The sequence below is a fragment of the Oryzias latipes genome, chromosome 1 (assembly GCF_053564925.1).
Source record: "Oryzias latipes strain Hd-rR chromosome 1, Olatipes_Hd-rR_3.1".
Lineage (NCBI taxonomy): Eukaryota > Metazoa > Chordata > Actinopteri > Beloniformes > Adrianichthyidae > Oryzias > Oryzias latipes.
In genome coordinates this window covers 6,900,805-6,917,320 of record NC_136237.1, presented here as the reverse complement: position 1 = coordinate 6,917,320, position 16,516 = coordinate 6,900,805, and the positions used below count along the sequence as shown (strand labels likewise).

The window sequence follows — 16,516 nt, the reverse complement described above, 5'->3', positions numbered from 1 at the left end:
GTAGCGTCAAAAGACGCACCGACGCAGGAAAGCATCTCTGCTTTCATTCAGGGGAACATTTCTCCCTTTTTACTCATCCATGTTTGCCCAAAACAAACCACAGCAGCAACAAGAAACACCTGGAAACAGGAGCAAATATGTGCTGCTCACATGTAGAAACAATAAGGACGTCGTTTTCCAGAAATACTGACAGAACCTCCCTCAGCCTCCATAGACGTCCACCTTTATTCATGCAAACATCTTTCCACGCTTTCAGCAGCTCTCAGAGCTTTACAGTTCAAAACTAACTGGAAAAAAGGAACCACCAAGATTCAAACCGTTGAACCCCTCCACTGACCCTGTGACCCCCCCACACACAATGAACACAGCATGAAAACATGACTGCAATGGAAAAGAAACTGCTCCTTAGAAAGGACTTGTCATTTTCCTTTACCATTACCAAAACCCAGAGAAGCGAAGTGATGCTCAAATATGAGGAAGGACATGGACTTTAGTGTTTGAACGTCATCTCAGACCCTTAACGCACCCACGCCGTTTACCTGAAGCTACTAATCAATAGAAATGCTTTTGTTCTTTCTCTCATTTGACTGATTCATGGGGCTTTCCCCCATTCTCTTAGCTAAATATTCCACAAATACATGTTGACGGTTCAGAAGGGTGTGCCTGCTTGCTGTGATGCTCACAAAGGAGGTAACACGGGTTTGACGCTGTAGCACAGCAACACACCCAAAGCTGAGGTCACCTGAGCAGCTTAAAAGCAGAGCAGCTGCTCCGCAGCAGCATCAAACCGGCAGAAGTCACCTGTGCATCAGGATGAAGCTGATCTTCTCTCTGACTCTCATCTATGCGCTCTGCAGCTCAGGTAACCAACATTCACCTGTTTCTCTCCCACTTTAGGATCTTTGAAGCGTCTGTGACATCTGAGCAGCTCTTTTCAGGTTTTCCCTTCACTTGTGTTCAATTCAAAGATTCAAATGCAGAAAACTCTTTAGGAAGTCCAACATTTGAAATGTGAGGGTAAATAGATTTCTCTGGGATAAAGAACGCTTAGAAATGATCAAAGAGAATATTTGAAAGATGAGAAGTTTCAAGTTCAACAGAAAACTCTCCATTCTAAAGCTTTGAAACTTGAACGTTTTTGTCATTGATTCCAAATGGATCGCTGATTGTCATGATTACACACAACAACTGGATCAGAAAGGATCCCTGCAGAAAGGTGGATCCACATTCATGAATGGACTGAAATGTTTTTGTCTCTGCAGCTGCTGCTCTTCAGTGTGTCGCCTGTGCAGACGCAGCATGTTCACAAACATTTCCTAAGACGTGCGGCTCAGGGACCATGTGTGTAACCGCTTCCATCACAGGTATAATCTTCTCCTCTCATGACTGTACAGTGAAAGCCTGAAGCTGTTCTGGAAAGTTCTGTGGGGTTTCCATCAGTAACACCAACTGTCCTTTGACTGCAGCCTCTTCACCTGGAGCTTCAGGAACACAGGTCTACAAGGACTGTGCTGCTCCTTCTCTTTGTCCCATGGCTGGAGCGGCAACCTTTTCTGTCAACTTGGGTTATTCCAGTGCCATTGCATCGGCTCAGTGCTGCAACTCGGACAACTGCAACTCCCAGACCCTGGCTTGTACGGACACTCAGCTTTTTACTGCAAACCTCCGATTTCCAAACATGTGGATGTTCCTCTGAAGCTTCTACACATTTGTCTGGTTGATAATAAATCTCTTACTGGGTTTCAGTTCCTACCCCTCTGTCTGCCAACGGCCTGACGTGTCCCACCTGTGACCCGATCACCTCTCAGTGCAGCTCTACAGTTCCGTGTTCAGGAGACCAGACCAGCTGCTTCCAAGCAACCTGTGAGTTTTCATGGCAACTTAGGAGTCTGACCTCAAGAATCTTCTTCTGCTTTGTAATAATCATCAGCCTCTGTGTTTGAGGAGAACTCATGAGTCACAGATTCCAAAACGTGTTAGCAAGAACTTGATTTGATCAACTTTCTTATTGTTAATGTTGACAACATTCTAAACTAAACCTCCTTGTGTTGATCTACAGTGAATGACGGCTCCACATCATATCCAGCTCAGGGCTGCGTGTCTCCAAACACATGTGCAGCTGCAACCGGCCTGGGGAAGCTGCCTTTCATGGAGAACGTTGGATCCATCACTGCTGGACCATTTTGCAGCGGTGTAACCAAAATAACCACAACTGTTCAACCAACGACTTCTACTACGAAAGCAGCCACAACTGCAGCAGAAACGTCCACAAGCTCTGAAACCACAACAAATGCAGTATCAACCTCCACAAGCTCTGAAACCAAAACAGTTGCAGCAGCAACCTCCACAAGCACTGAAACCACAACAGTTGCAGCATTAACCTCCACAACACCTGAAACCACAACAGTTGAACCATCAACTTCCACAACAGCAGAAACCACAACAGTTGAGGCATCAACCTCCACAACAGCAGAAACCACAACAGTTAAGGCATCAACCTCCGCAAGCACTGAAACCACAACAGTTGCACTATCAACCTCCACAACACCAGAAACCTCAACAGTTGCAGCATCAACCTCTAAAACTTCTGAAACCTCAACAGTTGCACCATCAACTTCCACAACACCAAAAACCTCAACAGTTGAACCATCAACTTCCACAACACCAGAAACTACAACAGTTGCAGCATCAACATCCACAAGATCTGAAACCATGACAGTTGCAGCATCAACCTCCACAAGCTCTGAAACCACAACAGTCGCTACATCAACCTCCACAACACCAGAAACTACAACAGTTGCAGCATCAACATCCACAAGATCTGAAACCACGACAGTTGCAGCATCAACATCCACAAGCTCTGAAACCACAACAGTTGCAACATCAACCTCCAAAACACCCGAAACAACAACAGTTGCAGCATCAACCTCCACAACCTCTGAAGCCAGAACAGTCGCTACATCAACCTCCACAACACCAGAAACCTCAACAGTTGCAGCATCAACCTCCACAAAATTAGAAACCACATCAGTTGAAGCAACAACAGTTGCCAGATCAACTTCCGCTATCTCTGAAGCAACCACAGTTGCCATTTCCCCCTTGACAAGCTCTGACCCTACAACATTTGCCACATCAACTTCTGCTATCTCTGAAGCAACAACAGTTGCTGCGTCGCCTTCTGTCATCTCTGAAGCCACAACAGTTGCCGGATCAACTTCCACCATCTCTGAAGCAACAACATTTGCCGCATCAACTGCCGCCATCTCTGAAGCAACAACAGTTGCCGGACCAACTGCCGCCATCTCTGAAGCAACAACAGTTGCCGGATCAACTTCCGCCATCTCTGAAGCAACAACAGTTGCCGCATCAACTTCCACCATCTCTGAAGCAACAACAGTTGCCGCATCAACTGCCGCCATCTCTGAAGCAACAACATTTGCCGGACCAACTGCCGCCATCTCTGAAGCAACAACAGTTGCCGGATCAACTTCCGCCATCTCGGGAGCAACAACAGTTGCCGCATCAACATCTACTAACTCTGAAGCCACAACAGTTGCAGCATCAACTTCCACCATCTCTGAAGCAACAACATTTGCCGCATTAACTGCCACCATCTCTGAAGCAACAACAGTTGCCGGACCAACTGCCGCCATCTCTGAAGCAACAACAGTTTCTGGATCAACTTCCGCCATCTCTGAAGCCACAACAGTTGCTGCATCAACTTCCACCATCTCTGAAGCAACAACAGTTGCCGGACCAACTGCCGCCATCTCTGAAGCAACAACAGTTGCCGGATCAACTTCCGCCATCTCTGAAGCAACAACAGTTGCAGGATCAACTTCCACCATCTCTGAAGCAACAACATTTGCCGCATCAACTGCCGCCATCTCTGAAGCAACAACAGTTGCAGCCCAAACACCATCAACTGCTGCCTCAATGACTTCCACCATCACTGCATCATCAACTGCTTCAGCATCAACTTTTACTATTTTTGAAGCCACCACAGTCGCCACATCAACTTCCGCTGTCTCTGAAGCAACAACAGTTACTGCATCGACTTCTGTCATCTCTGAAGCCACAACAGCTGCCGCATCAACTTCCACCATCTCTGAAGCAACAACAGTTCCAGCTTCAACTTCCGCTATCTCTGAAGCAACCACAGTTGCCATTTCCCCCTTGACAAGCTCTGACCCTACAACAGTTGCCACATCAACTTCTACTATCTCTGAAGCAACAACAGTTGCTGAATCGACTTCTGTCATCTCTGAAGCAACAACAGTTGCCGCATCAACTTCCACCATCTCTGAAGCAACAACATTTGCAGCATCAACTGCCGCCATCTCTGAAGCAACAACAGTTGCTGGACCAACTGCCGCCATCTCTGAAGCAACAACAGTTGCCGCATCAACATCTACTAACTCTGAAGCCACAACAGTTGCCGCATCAACTTCCACCATCTCTGAAGCAACAACAGTTGCCGGATCAACTTCCGCCATCTCTGAAGCAACAACAGTTGCAGGATCAACTTCCACCATCTCTGAAGCAACAACAGTTGCCACATCAACATCTACTAACTCTGAAGCCACAACAGTTGCCGCATCAACTGCCACCATCTCTGAAGCAACAACAGTTGCCGGACCAACTGCCGCCATCTCTGAAGCAAAAACAGTTGCCGCATCAACATCTACTAACTCTGAAGCCACAACAGTTGCCGCATCAACTTCCACCATCTCTGAAGCAACAACATTTGCAGCATCAACTGCCGCCATCTCTGAAGCAACAACAGTTGCTGGACCAACTGCCGCCATCTCTGAAGCAACAACAGTTGCCGCATCAACATCTACTAACTCTGAAGCCACAACAGTTGCCGCATCAACTTCCACCATCTCTGAAGCAACAACATTTGCCGCATCAACTGCCGCCATCTCTGAAGCAACAACAGTTGCCGGACCAACTGCCGTCATCTCTGAAGCAACAACAGTTGCCGGATCAACTTCCGCCATCTCTGAAGAAACAACAGTTGCAGGATCAACCTTCGCTATCTCTGAAGTAACAACAGTTGCAGCATCAACATCTAGTAACTCTGAAGCCACAACAGTTTCAGCATCAACCCAAACACCATCAACTGCTGCCTCAATGACCTCCACCATCTCTGCAACATCAACTGCTTCAGCATCAACTTTTACTATTTTTGAACCCACCACAGTCGCCGCATCAACTTCCGCTGTCTCTGAAGCAACAACAGTTGCTGCATCGACTTCTGTCATCTCTGAAGCAACAACAGTTCCCGCTTCAACTTCCGCTATCTCTGAAATAACCACAGTTGCCCTTTCCCCCTTGACAAGCTCTGACCCTACAACAGTTGCCACATCAACTTCTGCTATTTATGAAGCAAAAACAGTTGCTGCATCGACTTCTGTCATTTCTGAAGCAACAACAGTTGCTGCATCAACTTCCACCATCTCTGAAGCAACAACATTTGCAGCATCAACTGCTGCCATCTCTGAAGCAACAACAGTTGCCGGACCAACTGCCACCATCTCTGAAGCCACAACAGTTGCCGGATCAACTTCCACCATCTCTGAAGCAACAACATTTGCAGCATCAACTGCTGCCATCTCTGAAGCAACAACAGTTGCCGGACCAACTGGCGCCATCTCTGAAGCCACAACAGTTGCCGGATCAACTTCCACCATCTCTGAAGCAACAACATTTGCCGCATCAACTGCCGCCATCTCTGAAGCAACAACAATTGCCGGACCAACTGGCGCCATCTCTGAAGCAACAACAGTTTCTGGATCAACTTCCGCCATCTCTGAAGCCACAACAGTTGCTGCATCAACTTCCACCATCTCTGAAGCAACAACAGTTGCCGGACCAACTGCCGCCATCTCTGAAGCCACAACAGTTGCCGGATCAACTGCCGCCATCTCTGAAGCAACAACATTTGCCGCATCAACTTCCGCCATCTCTGAAGCAACAACAGTTGCCGCATCAACTTCCACTAACTATGAAGCCACAACAGTTGCCGCATCAACCCCCGTACCATCAGTGACCTCCACGATCGCTGCAACATCATCTGCTGCAGCATCAACTTCTGCTACCTCTGAAGCCACAACAGTTGCCACGTCCACCTTTACAAGCTTTGACCCCACAACAGTCGCCACATCAACTTCTGCTATCTCTAAAGCAACAACAGTTGCTCCATCGACTTCTGTCATCCCCGAAGCCACAACAGTTGCCGCATCAACTTCCACTTATTCTGAAGCCACAACAGTCGCCGCATCAACACCCGCACCATCAACTGCTGCGGCAATAACCTCGACCATCTCTGCAACATCAACTGCTGCAGCATCAACTTCCACTATCTCTGAAGCCACCACAGTTTCCGAAACAACCTCCGTTATCGCTGAAACCAGAAAAGTTGCAGCATCAACCTCTGCTATCTCTGGAGTCACAACAGTTGTCGCATCAACCTTGACAAACTCTGACCCCACAACAGTTGCCGCTTCACCTTCCGCTGTGTCTGAGGCAACAACAGTTGCCGCATCAACTCCCGCACCATCAACTGCTGCCACAATGACCTCCAACATCTCTGCAACATCGACTTCCACTAACTCTGAAGCCACAGCAGTTGCTGCATCAACCTCCACCATTTCTGAAACCATGACAGTTGCAGTATCAACCTCCGCAACACCAGAAACCACAACAGTTGCAGCATCAACCTCCACCATTTCTGAAACCACAATAGTTGCATTACCAAGCCCAAGTCTCCCTCAAGCCACAAAAGTTGCCACATCAACATCCACTACCTTTGAAATGACAACAGCTGCTTCCACCAATCCGACACCAGTTGCCCCAGCAACCTCCGCCGTCCTTGCACCAGCTCCCCCAGCAACCCTCACCACACCTGTTCCTAAGGCAGATGATGCACCAACTGTCCCATCATCAGCAACAGGACCAGGTACAACGGTTGCATCACATGAAGCCACTGTTGCATCTGGTTCCATGACTGTTTCTTCATCTGTAACTAGCGGTGCCACTGGAGCTGGAACAACCCAATCAACCACGGTGTCAACAACCACCAGTTCTGGACTTTCTGTCCAAATGTGTGTTTTCAACCTCCTGCTTGGTCTTCTGGTCTTCATGTTGTAATTGACCGTGGAGGTTTTAGCTCCGTTTTGTTGGGAAAGTTGCATTTGTCTTTCATGCTAAACCAAACGTGAACATCTGGTTACCAATGGAAATCTAGAAATGTGAAAAAGGTCACAGTATGAACCTAAACTTGAAGATATTTTTGATGTTCCTGCATAATTATTTAACATTCCTATTTATTGTTTGTTGTTGGAACAAACTGTTATTTAACATTTATTGGTTAAAGTCAGAGAAGCTTTTTTCCAACCTTTCATCAAATATTTATTTCTTTGTGTTTCTCCACATTAAATATTGTCTTTTAACCAGTTGTAAATAAAGTTTTATGCGTCAAACTAAAATGATTTTGCTCTTCTTGTGAGGCCTGAACTGAGGCTCCTGGGACTATAAGAAACAGTAATAATTCTGTAATAGTTGTAGGTTTATTATGTACTCCTACCATGACAAAGGTGGATAAAGGTGGAAAGATTTCATGTAATCCATGGACACCAGTGAAGATCACAAATCGTTGTTCAGAGCACTGTCTAGTGGGTCTAGATGACCCACGTGCCTAGGATAGCAAAAGGGTTTCAGAGAGTTTTTGGATAAACCAGAGAGCAGGGATTTAAAATATCTAAAGGACTAAAAATAAATGGTAAATGGCGTATACTTATATATACTTATACAGCGTTTTTCTACCTACAAGGCCCAAAGCGCTTTACAGTCACACACTGGTGGCGAACTCAAAAAGTCAAAAAGTACGTCCAGGTTTCTCACACACTGAGAAGGTTTCAAGTTCTGAAGATGTGGTCAAATCCTCTCTCTCTTGTCTTCAGAACCAATGACTAAAACTTCAGTTTATTCCTGGTTGAGCTGTAGGAGGTTTTCTGCCATTCAAAAATACTATTTGAAACAATGTTAACAGATTAAAGGTCATATGGAGACACAGCGATGTAAAGCTGTGTATCATCAGCATAGCTGTCAAAGTCAACGCCGTGTCTCCTGATTACTTCCCCAAGAGGAAACGTATAGAAGTTAAAAAGTGTTGGACCTAAAATAGAGCCTTGGGGAACCCCACAACAACTAAAGAGCATTTATCCATACTAACATAAAAGTAAGAATGAAACCACTTAGGAACATTTCCAGAGAGATCCACTAGACTCCTCAGTCTGTCTAATAGTGCTTCTGAAATGTTTCTAAACATTTTCTGTTTTAACGCAGCAAAGTGACGATAGAAGTGATGTTTAGACCACCATGAGACTCCACACCAATACAACTATAAAGAAAACCTGAAGGAAAACAACAAAATGCTGCAAAAAAATGCAGTAATAAAGGACTCTGAGAACTGAAGAAAGCATGAAAAGTGATGGCCTGTGGTAGTTGGAGCACTCGGGGGCAGTGACCCCCCAGCTGGAGAAATGGCTAAAGAAGATCCCCGGAATGACCTCAGAGCTGGAGTTCTGAGGAAGTCTACGTCACATTAAGCTTGGCAGTTTTCCCCAAATTACTGTAACTTTTAACCTTTCAACTATTTTAATGTTTATTATTATAAAACAGCATTTTAATATATTCATTTTATTCATGTTGAATATTATTATAATTCTACGTCTTTTTTCAGAACCTTGGATTTCAAAATCAATATTTTCCAAAGTAGCTTTGTTTTTATTTCATGTTGCTGTTTTTCACAATGGCTTATTTATTTCATGAAGAGCTTTTTCAGGAGAATGTCTCTGTCTGTCAATCAAACTAGACAAGGCGGAGACACTTTTGTGATTGGCTGCTCTTTTACTCAGACATGAGCAGCAGCACCCTGACTACTTCGATCGAAGATGCTTCAGCAAACGTAACGGCGCAATGCACACCCCTCAACACTAGGGGGAGTATGCACCTCAACACATCCACAGTGTTACCATAAATTGGGCAGTTTTGGTTCTAAATTTGCGGATAAAAGTGGCTTTGGGTGAGTGTGCATAATTCGGGTGATTTTGTGGTCGGTTCAGCAATTTTCATCTTCTCATTAACATTTAGTAGTGGTCTAAGTTAGGCTGAGTGGTTGTTGGAGTTCCACTAAGCTTCTGAACTGAACTGGAGTTTCCATGAACGCACCATGCCGCGTGTGGGAGAAGCTATCAGCTAATGTTTTTAGCCTGATAGCCACATGGAGCGGTTGCTTGTGCTCACCTCAGTAACAATGCATGGATGCACAATGCACATGGAGAGTGTTAAGATGTCAGAAACGTCATCGCAGGAAAGGTTCAACATTTTCCCTGAGAGGGAAAAATAAAATCAGAGGACCTGATTATGATCATTGTCTCAATGAAAATAGAAAAATATAAGGTTCAGGAGGCCTGAGCAGGCTTGTCCCGCTTTGCGCAGCTGCCTGGTCTGACTGTCGGTCCGCCAGCTCACCTCCTGCTAGCCGACATCAGGCACGATGTCAGCTATGAGTGAATGGCGTAAGAATGAGGAGTGTTTCAACCAGGGACTTCGAGACGTGGACGACCGGAGCTCCTCTGTGGTTTGGTCCACACAAACCCTCAAACTACAAAAACAGAGTTGTAGATGTTTGCATCTTCTGCAGCAGACAGATTGTTTGACTCTATTTGATCTCTAATGTCAGCAAAGCCACGCGGATATATCGCTGAAACATGTAATCTCTCTGACTGACACACCGCTGAGCGGGTATCGAGGAATATGAGTCGATTTCCACGGATGAGCCAATGAGCGTTTAGATCCCGCCCACTATCACTGATTGACAGACAGACCTATTCTCCTGAAAAAGCTCTTCATGAAATAAATAAGCCATTGTAAAAAACAGCAACATGAAATAAAAACAAAGCTACTTTGGAAAATATTGATTTTGAAATACGAGCTTCTGAATTATAATAATATTCAACATGAATAAAATGAATATTTTAAAATGCTGTTTTAAAAAAAAATTAACAGGTTTTTAAAGCAAAATGAAATATATTGAATAATACAATGGCTAATTTAAAATCTGTGTGCAGGTTTTTCACAATTTCATGATCTTTTTATATGTTTATGAGAGATTTATTGGTTTATTGTGTATTTGCATGAGGTCATATTTATTTATTTAATTAAATATTTATTTATTTAACTATGAACAGTATAGGACTCCATAGGTTCTGGGCCGCACAGTAAAAAAAACTTAACTTCTATCTCTTCACACCTCTGACCGTGATTCTTCAAAAATGCTTTTCTCACTTACATTTCTCACCTACTCTTCCTATAGCAGCTGCTCAGTCTGGTTACACGTAATACAATACTGCTCAATTGAAACCCAGGCTCGCAAAGTTAACAAAGGTTAAATGTCTTTGTGCAGAGAAAATCATCTTTTGAGGGGACAGAGAACTATACATGTTGCATTTAACAGAAAATACCTGGAGTCCTACTTGCAGAAGTTAAGAAAAAAGAGGATTTTAAGTATTTAGGGTCAGCAGTTCAGAGTAACAGAGAGTGTTGGAAAAAAGATGAGGAGCCATCGGCAACCGGGTAGGAATGTGTGGAGGAAGGAATGCTTAACAAAAGAGTGTCAGTAAGAATGACAGGAAATGTGTGTCAGACTGTGGTGAGGGCAGCCATGTTGTTGGTTTAAAGATTATGATGCAGAGACAGGAGGCAGAGCTGGAGATGGCAGAGATGAAGATGCTGAGGTCCCTCTTTGGGAGAGACCAGGATGGAGAGGATCAGGAATGAAAACAGAGGAACAGATCATGAGAGACATTTAGGAGATGAATGCAGGAAAGCACACTGAAATAGTTTCAACGCAGTGAGAGGAAAGACAGTGATGATTTAGGTAAAATCCTAAGGTTGGAGCTACCAAAAACAAGAGACCTAGCTATACATAGGATCTGACTGCAGGACTGTTGTCTCTCCAGTGCCTATATCCACCCACCTTTCACACTCTCTTTGCTGTTTCCACTCATGACTACTTACCTTTCTTTTCAAATCAGTCTCAAGGAGGAAGTTGAAGTGTAATCAGCTGGCTTAAAGGCACTGAGAACAATCCAAACCTCTTAAAAAGGCTCATCAATGACTCCTTCCCACCAGGAAGCTAAAGAATGTCCAGCTCCTCACAGAGACTGATGCTCAACATTCACAGAATTACCTTGAAGATCATTTTTGAGCATTTTTCTATAGTCCTGCCCAGCAGCAGCACGCAGCGAGGCTGACTTCAGGACGGCGTGCCATCCTCTGGACTCTGTTGCTGAAGCAGGACTCAGCCTTTGTGAGCAGGTTGAGGAAGAAGTTCAGCAGTTTCAGCACAGACAAAACTTCAGAACAGCCTGAAGAACAAAGCTATTGCCTCCATCACGCTGGCCCCCCATGCAACGTTAAATGAAAGACGCTGCTTGCCCTTCCATCTATGAAGCATAACAACAGTGTATTACACTTTGATTTTCATTCACTCTGTTGCACATTGTGCAAAGAAAACAAAGCGGATTCAGATTTACAAAAAAATTACGAATTTTAATTAAATTCTAAACTATTTTGTCTTTTAATTGATCTGTGGTTTCACCTTCAAAAGTTAATTTGTTCCCCCGTGTTATTTTATATTTTTTTTTGCTTTACTTCTTTCTTTATTCACTGACCCCTGGGATCAAAGCAGATTATCAGCTACGAAACGTGTATGTACACAGAAGAGAATTCACTTGGCTGAATATGAACTACAGAGAAGAGGGAATTGATTAAAAAAGAACATAAAGAAAAGACGAGTGATGCAAAGATGTTGGAACAGATCAAAAGTCCAAATTATAATATCATTTCCTTTTGGTGGGTGTTTCTTTTAAGCTATAGTATCCTCTCCAATTTGTTCCAGTGACACTCTGGTTTTCTGTTTTTATGAAAATCGTTAATTGAAGTTTTTCTCAATTTGACAACAGTTTTTTTTTTTTCTCCAGTTTATCATCGTAGTGTTTTAATGTAAGATTTACAAGTATCTAGTTTTTTTCAGGACAAAGCACATAATAAAATATGTTGAAATATGTCCTTATGCTTTTCTGATCTGTTTTTGCTAGTGGTGTGATTGGAGGTTCAATGGCCAAACCGTTCCATGACTGATGAAAATGTTAACCCCTTCTTTAAAATAATTTAAATCCACTGCCTGGGTAACTGAAATAAGATGTTCCAACTGCTGTGTTCTTCTTACAGTGGGACACGACTGAAATACCTACCCAGGGAGGCATCTGGGAGGAATCAGAAAGAAATGCCCGAGCCACCACAATTGGTCTCTTTCTATGTGGATGAGCAGTGGCTCTGTCTCAGATCCGCCTGGTGAAAGAGCTCATCATCCAACCTGCAGAAGAAGTTCCTTTCAGCTACTTGCATCCAAGATTCCATCCATTCTGTCTTGACTCAAAATGTTTGATCATTTCTGATAGTAGGAACAAAGACTATCCATGCAGGAAATCGATAGTTTTGGCTTTCATCTCAGCTGCTTTAGTGCAGCAAATTGACACAGTAATCGTATGACAGCAGCTGCTGGTCCTATGCATCAGTCAATCTCACGCTACCTCCTTTCTCACTCATGAACAACATCCCAAGATAATTTAGCTCTTCTTCTTGGGGCAGGGACTCTCAACCTGCCTGAGGATTGTTCCGGCCTGACACCAGTGGTATTTTCATTTCCCAGGTGTAATACAAAACACAATTTCACAAGCTCTGGAATCAGCCTTGCTGCGAAGGAAAATCGGTTCAATTAATTCCAATCTCAAAGAACATATCATTTAGCAAACACTGTATCATGCATCCCGACGACTCATAGTCATAAAAATGATTATCTGATACTCAAAGAAAAGGACTAACATGCAGTTATGGGGTCTTCCATCTGGTCAGAGAAATAAGCTTTTCTTAAAAATTTACCTATGTTTAAAAGATATAAATTCATTAAAATGCATAACATACACTGTATAACATGTTAAGCTATTCTTAGATTATAATGCAAAAAGTTAGTTTTTCTCTTTTCTAGAGTCAGAATTTCCTTTCTGGATCATGTTTTATTTTATTTTTTTAAATATATATATATATACTATGATTTCTGTTTAAATCTACTGTTTCTGTAGCTTTAAATAAAGAAAAGGGGAACAGCAAAAGTTAAAGGATTCATTTGATTCAAAAAGTGTCAGAAGGAGTTACACAGAAAAAGAAGAGAGCAAGTGGCAAAACCCCGTGAGCGCTCTGTATTTACTGCACCGTTAAGCAGCATCCATTTATCTTATGAAAAACTTGCTGCACACACATTCACAAACACATACTGTCTGCTGTACAAATGGCCCTGTGGGGCCCTTTTCCCCAGACAGCTCTTCTAATTAGCTGCATTTAAATGAATGGGTTAAGTCAAGTCCTTTTTATAGTGTATCCTAGCACTAGTAATGAAATGTAATTAATTGGGTACCACCACAAACACACTCTTGAAGAGAAGCTAATATTATGCATTTAGAGCAAATCGCCGCTTCAGCTGGTGATTTATTCTGAATTTCTAATCAGCAAAACAGTCAAGAAAAACCAAATAATGACTTTTTTTAGCTAAAGACAAAAATAACGACCGTTTTGTTTGAGAAAGAAAACATTTCCAACAAATACAGAAATTAAGACACAGAAAAAGTCAAATTTAGGAATCATTAGAGCCAATAGTGGATGCTTTGTTGAACTAATGTATTTCGGCAGGCATTCCTTCATATGGAAGCGTATTGCATTCAGTTATTTATTTATTTATTTTGTGTTTTAAAAAAAAAAACAACCTGGTTAAACTCTGTTGAAATGTTTTCAGTGATTTTCATTCTAATGTTTTCAAGGCCTATAAAAGCAAAGGACTACTAACAGGCTGGGTTCTAACCTCAAGTGCAAGCTGCAAATCAAAGTTGAAAAGCCACAATATGTCATAGACATGATCCATTTTTTCATTGCTAGTCTGTTATGTTCTTCCTACTTAACTTATCCACAAACATTGCAGAGCAAAACGTTGGATGTGGTTCTACTGACCAGTATAAACTGTTTATGTTGTCTGCGGGTGATGCAGAAAACAGGTTACAGCCGCCGGAGTTTGCCTTAATGTGAAGCTTCATTGCCAGGCAGGGACCGTCAATAAAGTACACAAAAACACCCCAGACAAACAAAAGCTGTTTCTCTGTAACTCACCCTAAATAATCTCAAAAACATGGCAAGTACTCATTATTGTTAAAACAAACTCCACAGTAGCTCCTAAAATCTTTACTCTCTCTTAAAATGAACCAGCGTGTTCGAGTAATGCAGGTTGTAGACGTGTCCTTATCTCCTCCCTAAAAACATGTGAGCAAATTCTTAAACTATTATGACAAAGTTGACCACACCCACAATGTGAGCATGCAGCAGGTCACCCACAGACTTTGCTGCATTGTGCTCAATATTATTATGTTGTCATAAACAAAATAAGTAAACAGATCATACCCATCAATATTTATTCCTTCCCCCCGAATGCTTTACACCGGAATAACATCTTGCAGAGCTCACAAAGTTCCCCTGCTTACGAAGGCACACGTGCAGGCCGGCCTGAAGTTTGTCAGTGAACACCTTCATGATTTGGAGAATGATTGGCAGAAGGTGCTGTGGTCAGATGAGACCAACATGGCTGGTGGAAGAGAAATGATGTCAAGCATAGAGGTGGAAACATCATGGTTTGGGGGGGGGGGGGGGGGGGGGTTACACAGGGCCACTTCAATGGAAGGATAGGTGTAGCCCTGTACCATCAAAACCAAAGGAGAACCTCTACCAGGAGGTCTAAATGGGTCGTAGATGGGTCTTCCAACAGGATCATGACCCAAAACACACAGCCAAGGCAAACGTGGAAATCTTGAAGAGAAAACATATCAAGGTCATGGAGTGGCCCAGCCAGTCTCCGGACCTCAGTCCTACAGAAGGAACCGAAGCTCAGAGTTACGAAGCGACAGTCATCATGTTTGAATGATTTGGAAGTGATTCGCAAAGAAAAGTGGATGTCATGACTGCCCCTCCCTCTCAGCGGCCGCTCATCAGGTCTGATTCTCCTCACCTGTACGCCTCAGTATTTAAGCCTGCCACGTAGTCTCAGTTATTGCCGGAACGTCTAGCCTTTTTGCCTGACGACCAGCCTCGTTGTTGTGATTTGAGCTGAAGTTCAAGTTATTAACCTTACGCCCTGTCTATGTTAACGCTCCAGGTCCTCAAGCCAAACAACTACTTACCTGTCACGCTTCCAGAGACCAAGCATTCTGCCTGCTCGTCAGCCGACGCTCTCACTCCGTGTCTTTCTCCACAAGACTGCAATTCCAAGTCGGATCCATCCCAAGAATCTCTCATTCCCGGCTCTGGCCTCTAGAGGACTTCTTCATTCAAGGTTTCCACGCTTCACCCCCCCTCTCGCTTCTCCCTAAGTGACTGTTTTTCGACTCTCCTCTCAGCCTGCTGGCGGCTCCCATCTCTTGCAACGCCCTCTGGTGCCTATTCCGAGTACTGCAAGCTCCAGCTCCCCAGTCTCCTCAGCCCAATAAATATTAAGTTACATTCCTGGGTCTGTCGTTTTTGGGTTGGTCCCCAAGATCCTTCCTGACAGAACGTTCCGGCCACAATGGACCCAAAGACAGCTCAGGAGTTCCAATCCCAGGTTGAGGGTGCCTTCAGGAACTATGATCTGCGGATGGCTGAGTTTTCTTCAGGTTTACGTGACATAACTGAGAAACTCGCTTCTATGAGTGTTTCCCAAGGATTACCGCCCTCTGTCACTGTGCAATCCATCAACGAACCCAAGATGAATCCACCAGAAAGATATGACGGAAATCCTGCTTCATGTCGGACTTTTCTCTGTCAATGCGAACTGATTTTTTCTCTTCAGGAATCTTCTTTTCCCTCAGAAAAATCTAAGGTTGCCTATGTAATTTCTCTGCTGACTGGCCGGGCGGCTCAGTGGGCAACAGCTGAATGGACTCGTGACTCTATCATCTGTTCCTCGTACAGGAGATTCTCAGAAGAGCTCAGGGAGATTTTCGACCCAGTAAAACCCCATAGAGAAGCTGCTCGACAGTTAACCAAGATACGCCAAGGGAAAGAGACAGTTGATGATTATGTCATTCGTTTCAGGACCATTGCAAGTAACAGTGAGTGGAATGAGGAGGCCCTCTACGACATGTTCTATGAAGGTCTGTCTGACAACGTTAAAGATGAACTGGCAGCACGTGAACTTCCAAGTCGCATCAATGACTTGATGTCCCTAGCCGCTCGCATTGACAGACGCATCCAGGAGAGAGGGAGAGAGAGACCACAAAGATCACGCCCCGTTTCACATGAACAGCAATCCTGTTTTTTCCCCAAGCAGTCAGCCCCTTCAGGCTCAAGCACGGAGGAGCCCATGCAG

General features: G+C 43.8%; 1 protein-coding gene across 1 annotated transcript; it reads left to right on the top strand.

Annotated features, from left to right (window-relative positions):
• The first annotated feature begins 705 nt into the window (after window positions 1–705).
• On the top strand, window positions 706–7,493 carry LOC144993845 (uncharacterized). Its single transcript, XM_078949657.1, has 5 exons — window positions 706–862; window positions 1,263–1,364; window positions 1,467–1,634; window positions 1,747–1,863; window positions 2,060–7,493. Exons 1-5 carry the CDS (start codon window positions 814–816, stop codon window positions 7,153–7,155), a joined length of 5,532 nt encoding a protein of 1,843 aa, XP_078805783.1. The 5' UTR covers window positions 706–813; the 3' UTR covers window positions 7,156–7,493.
• Window positions 7,494–16,516: the final 9,023 nt, after the last annotated feature.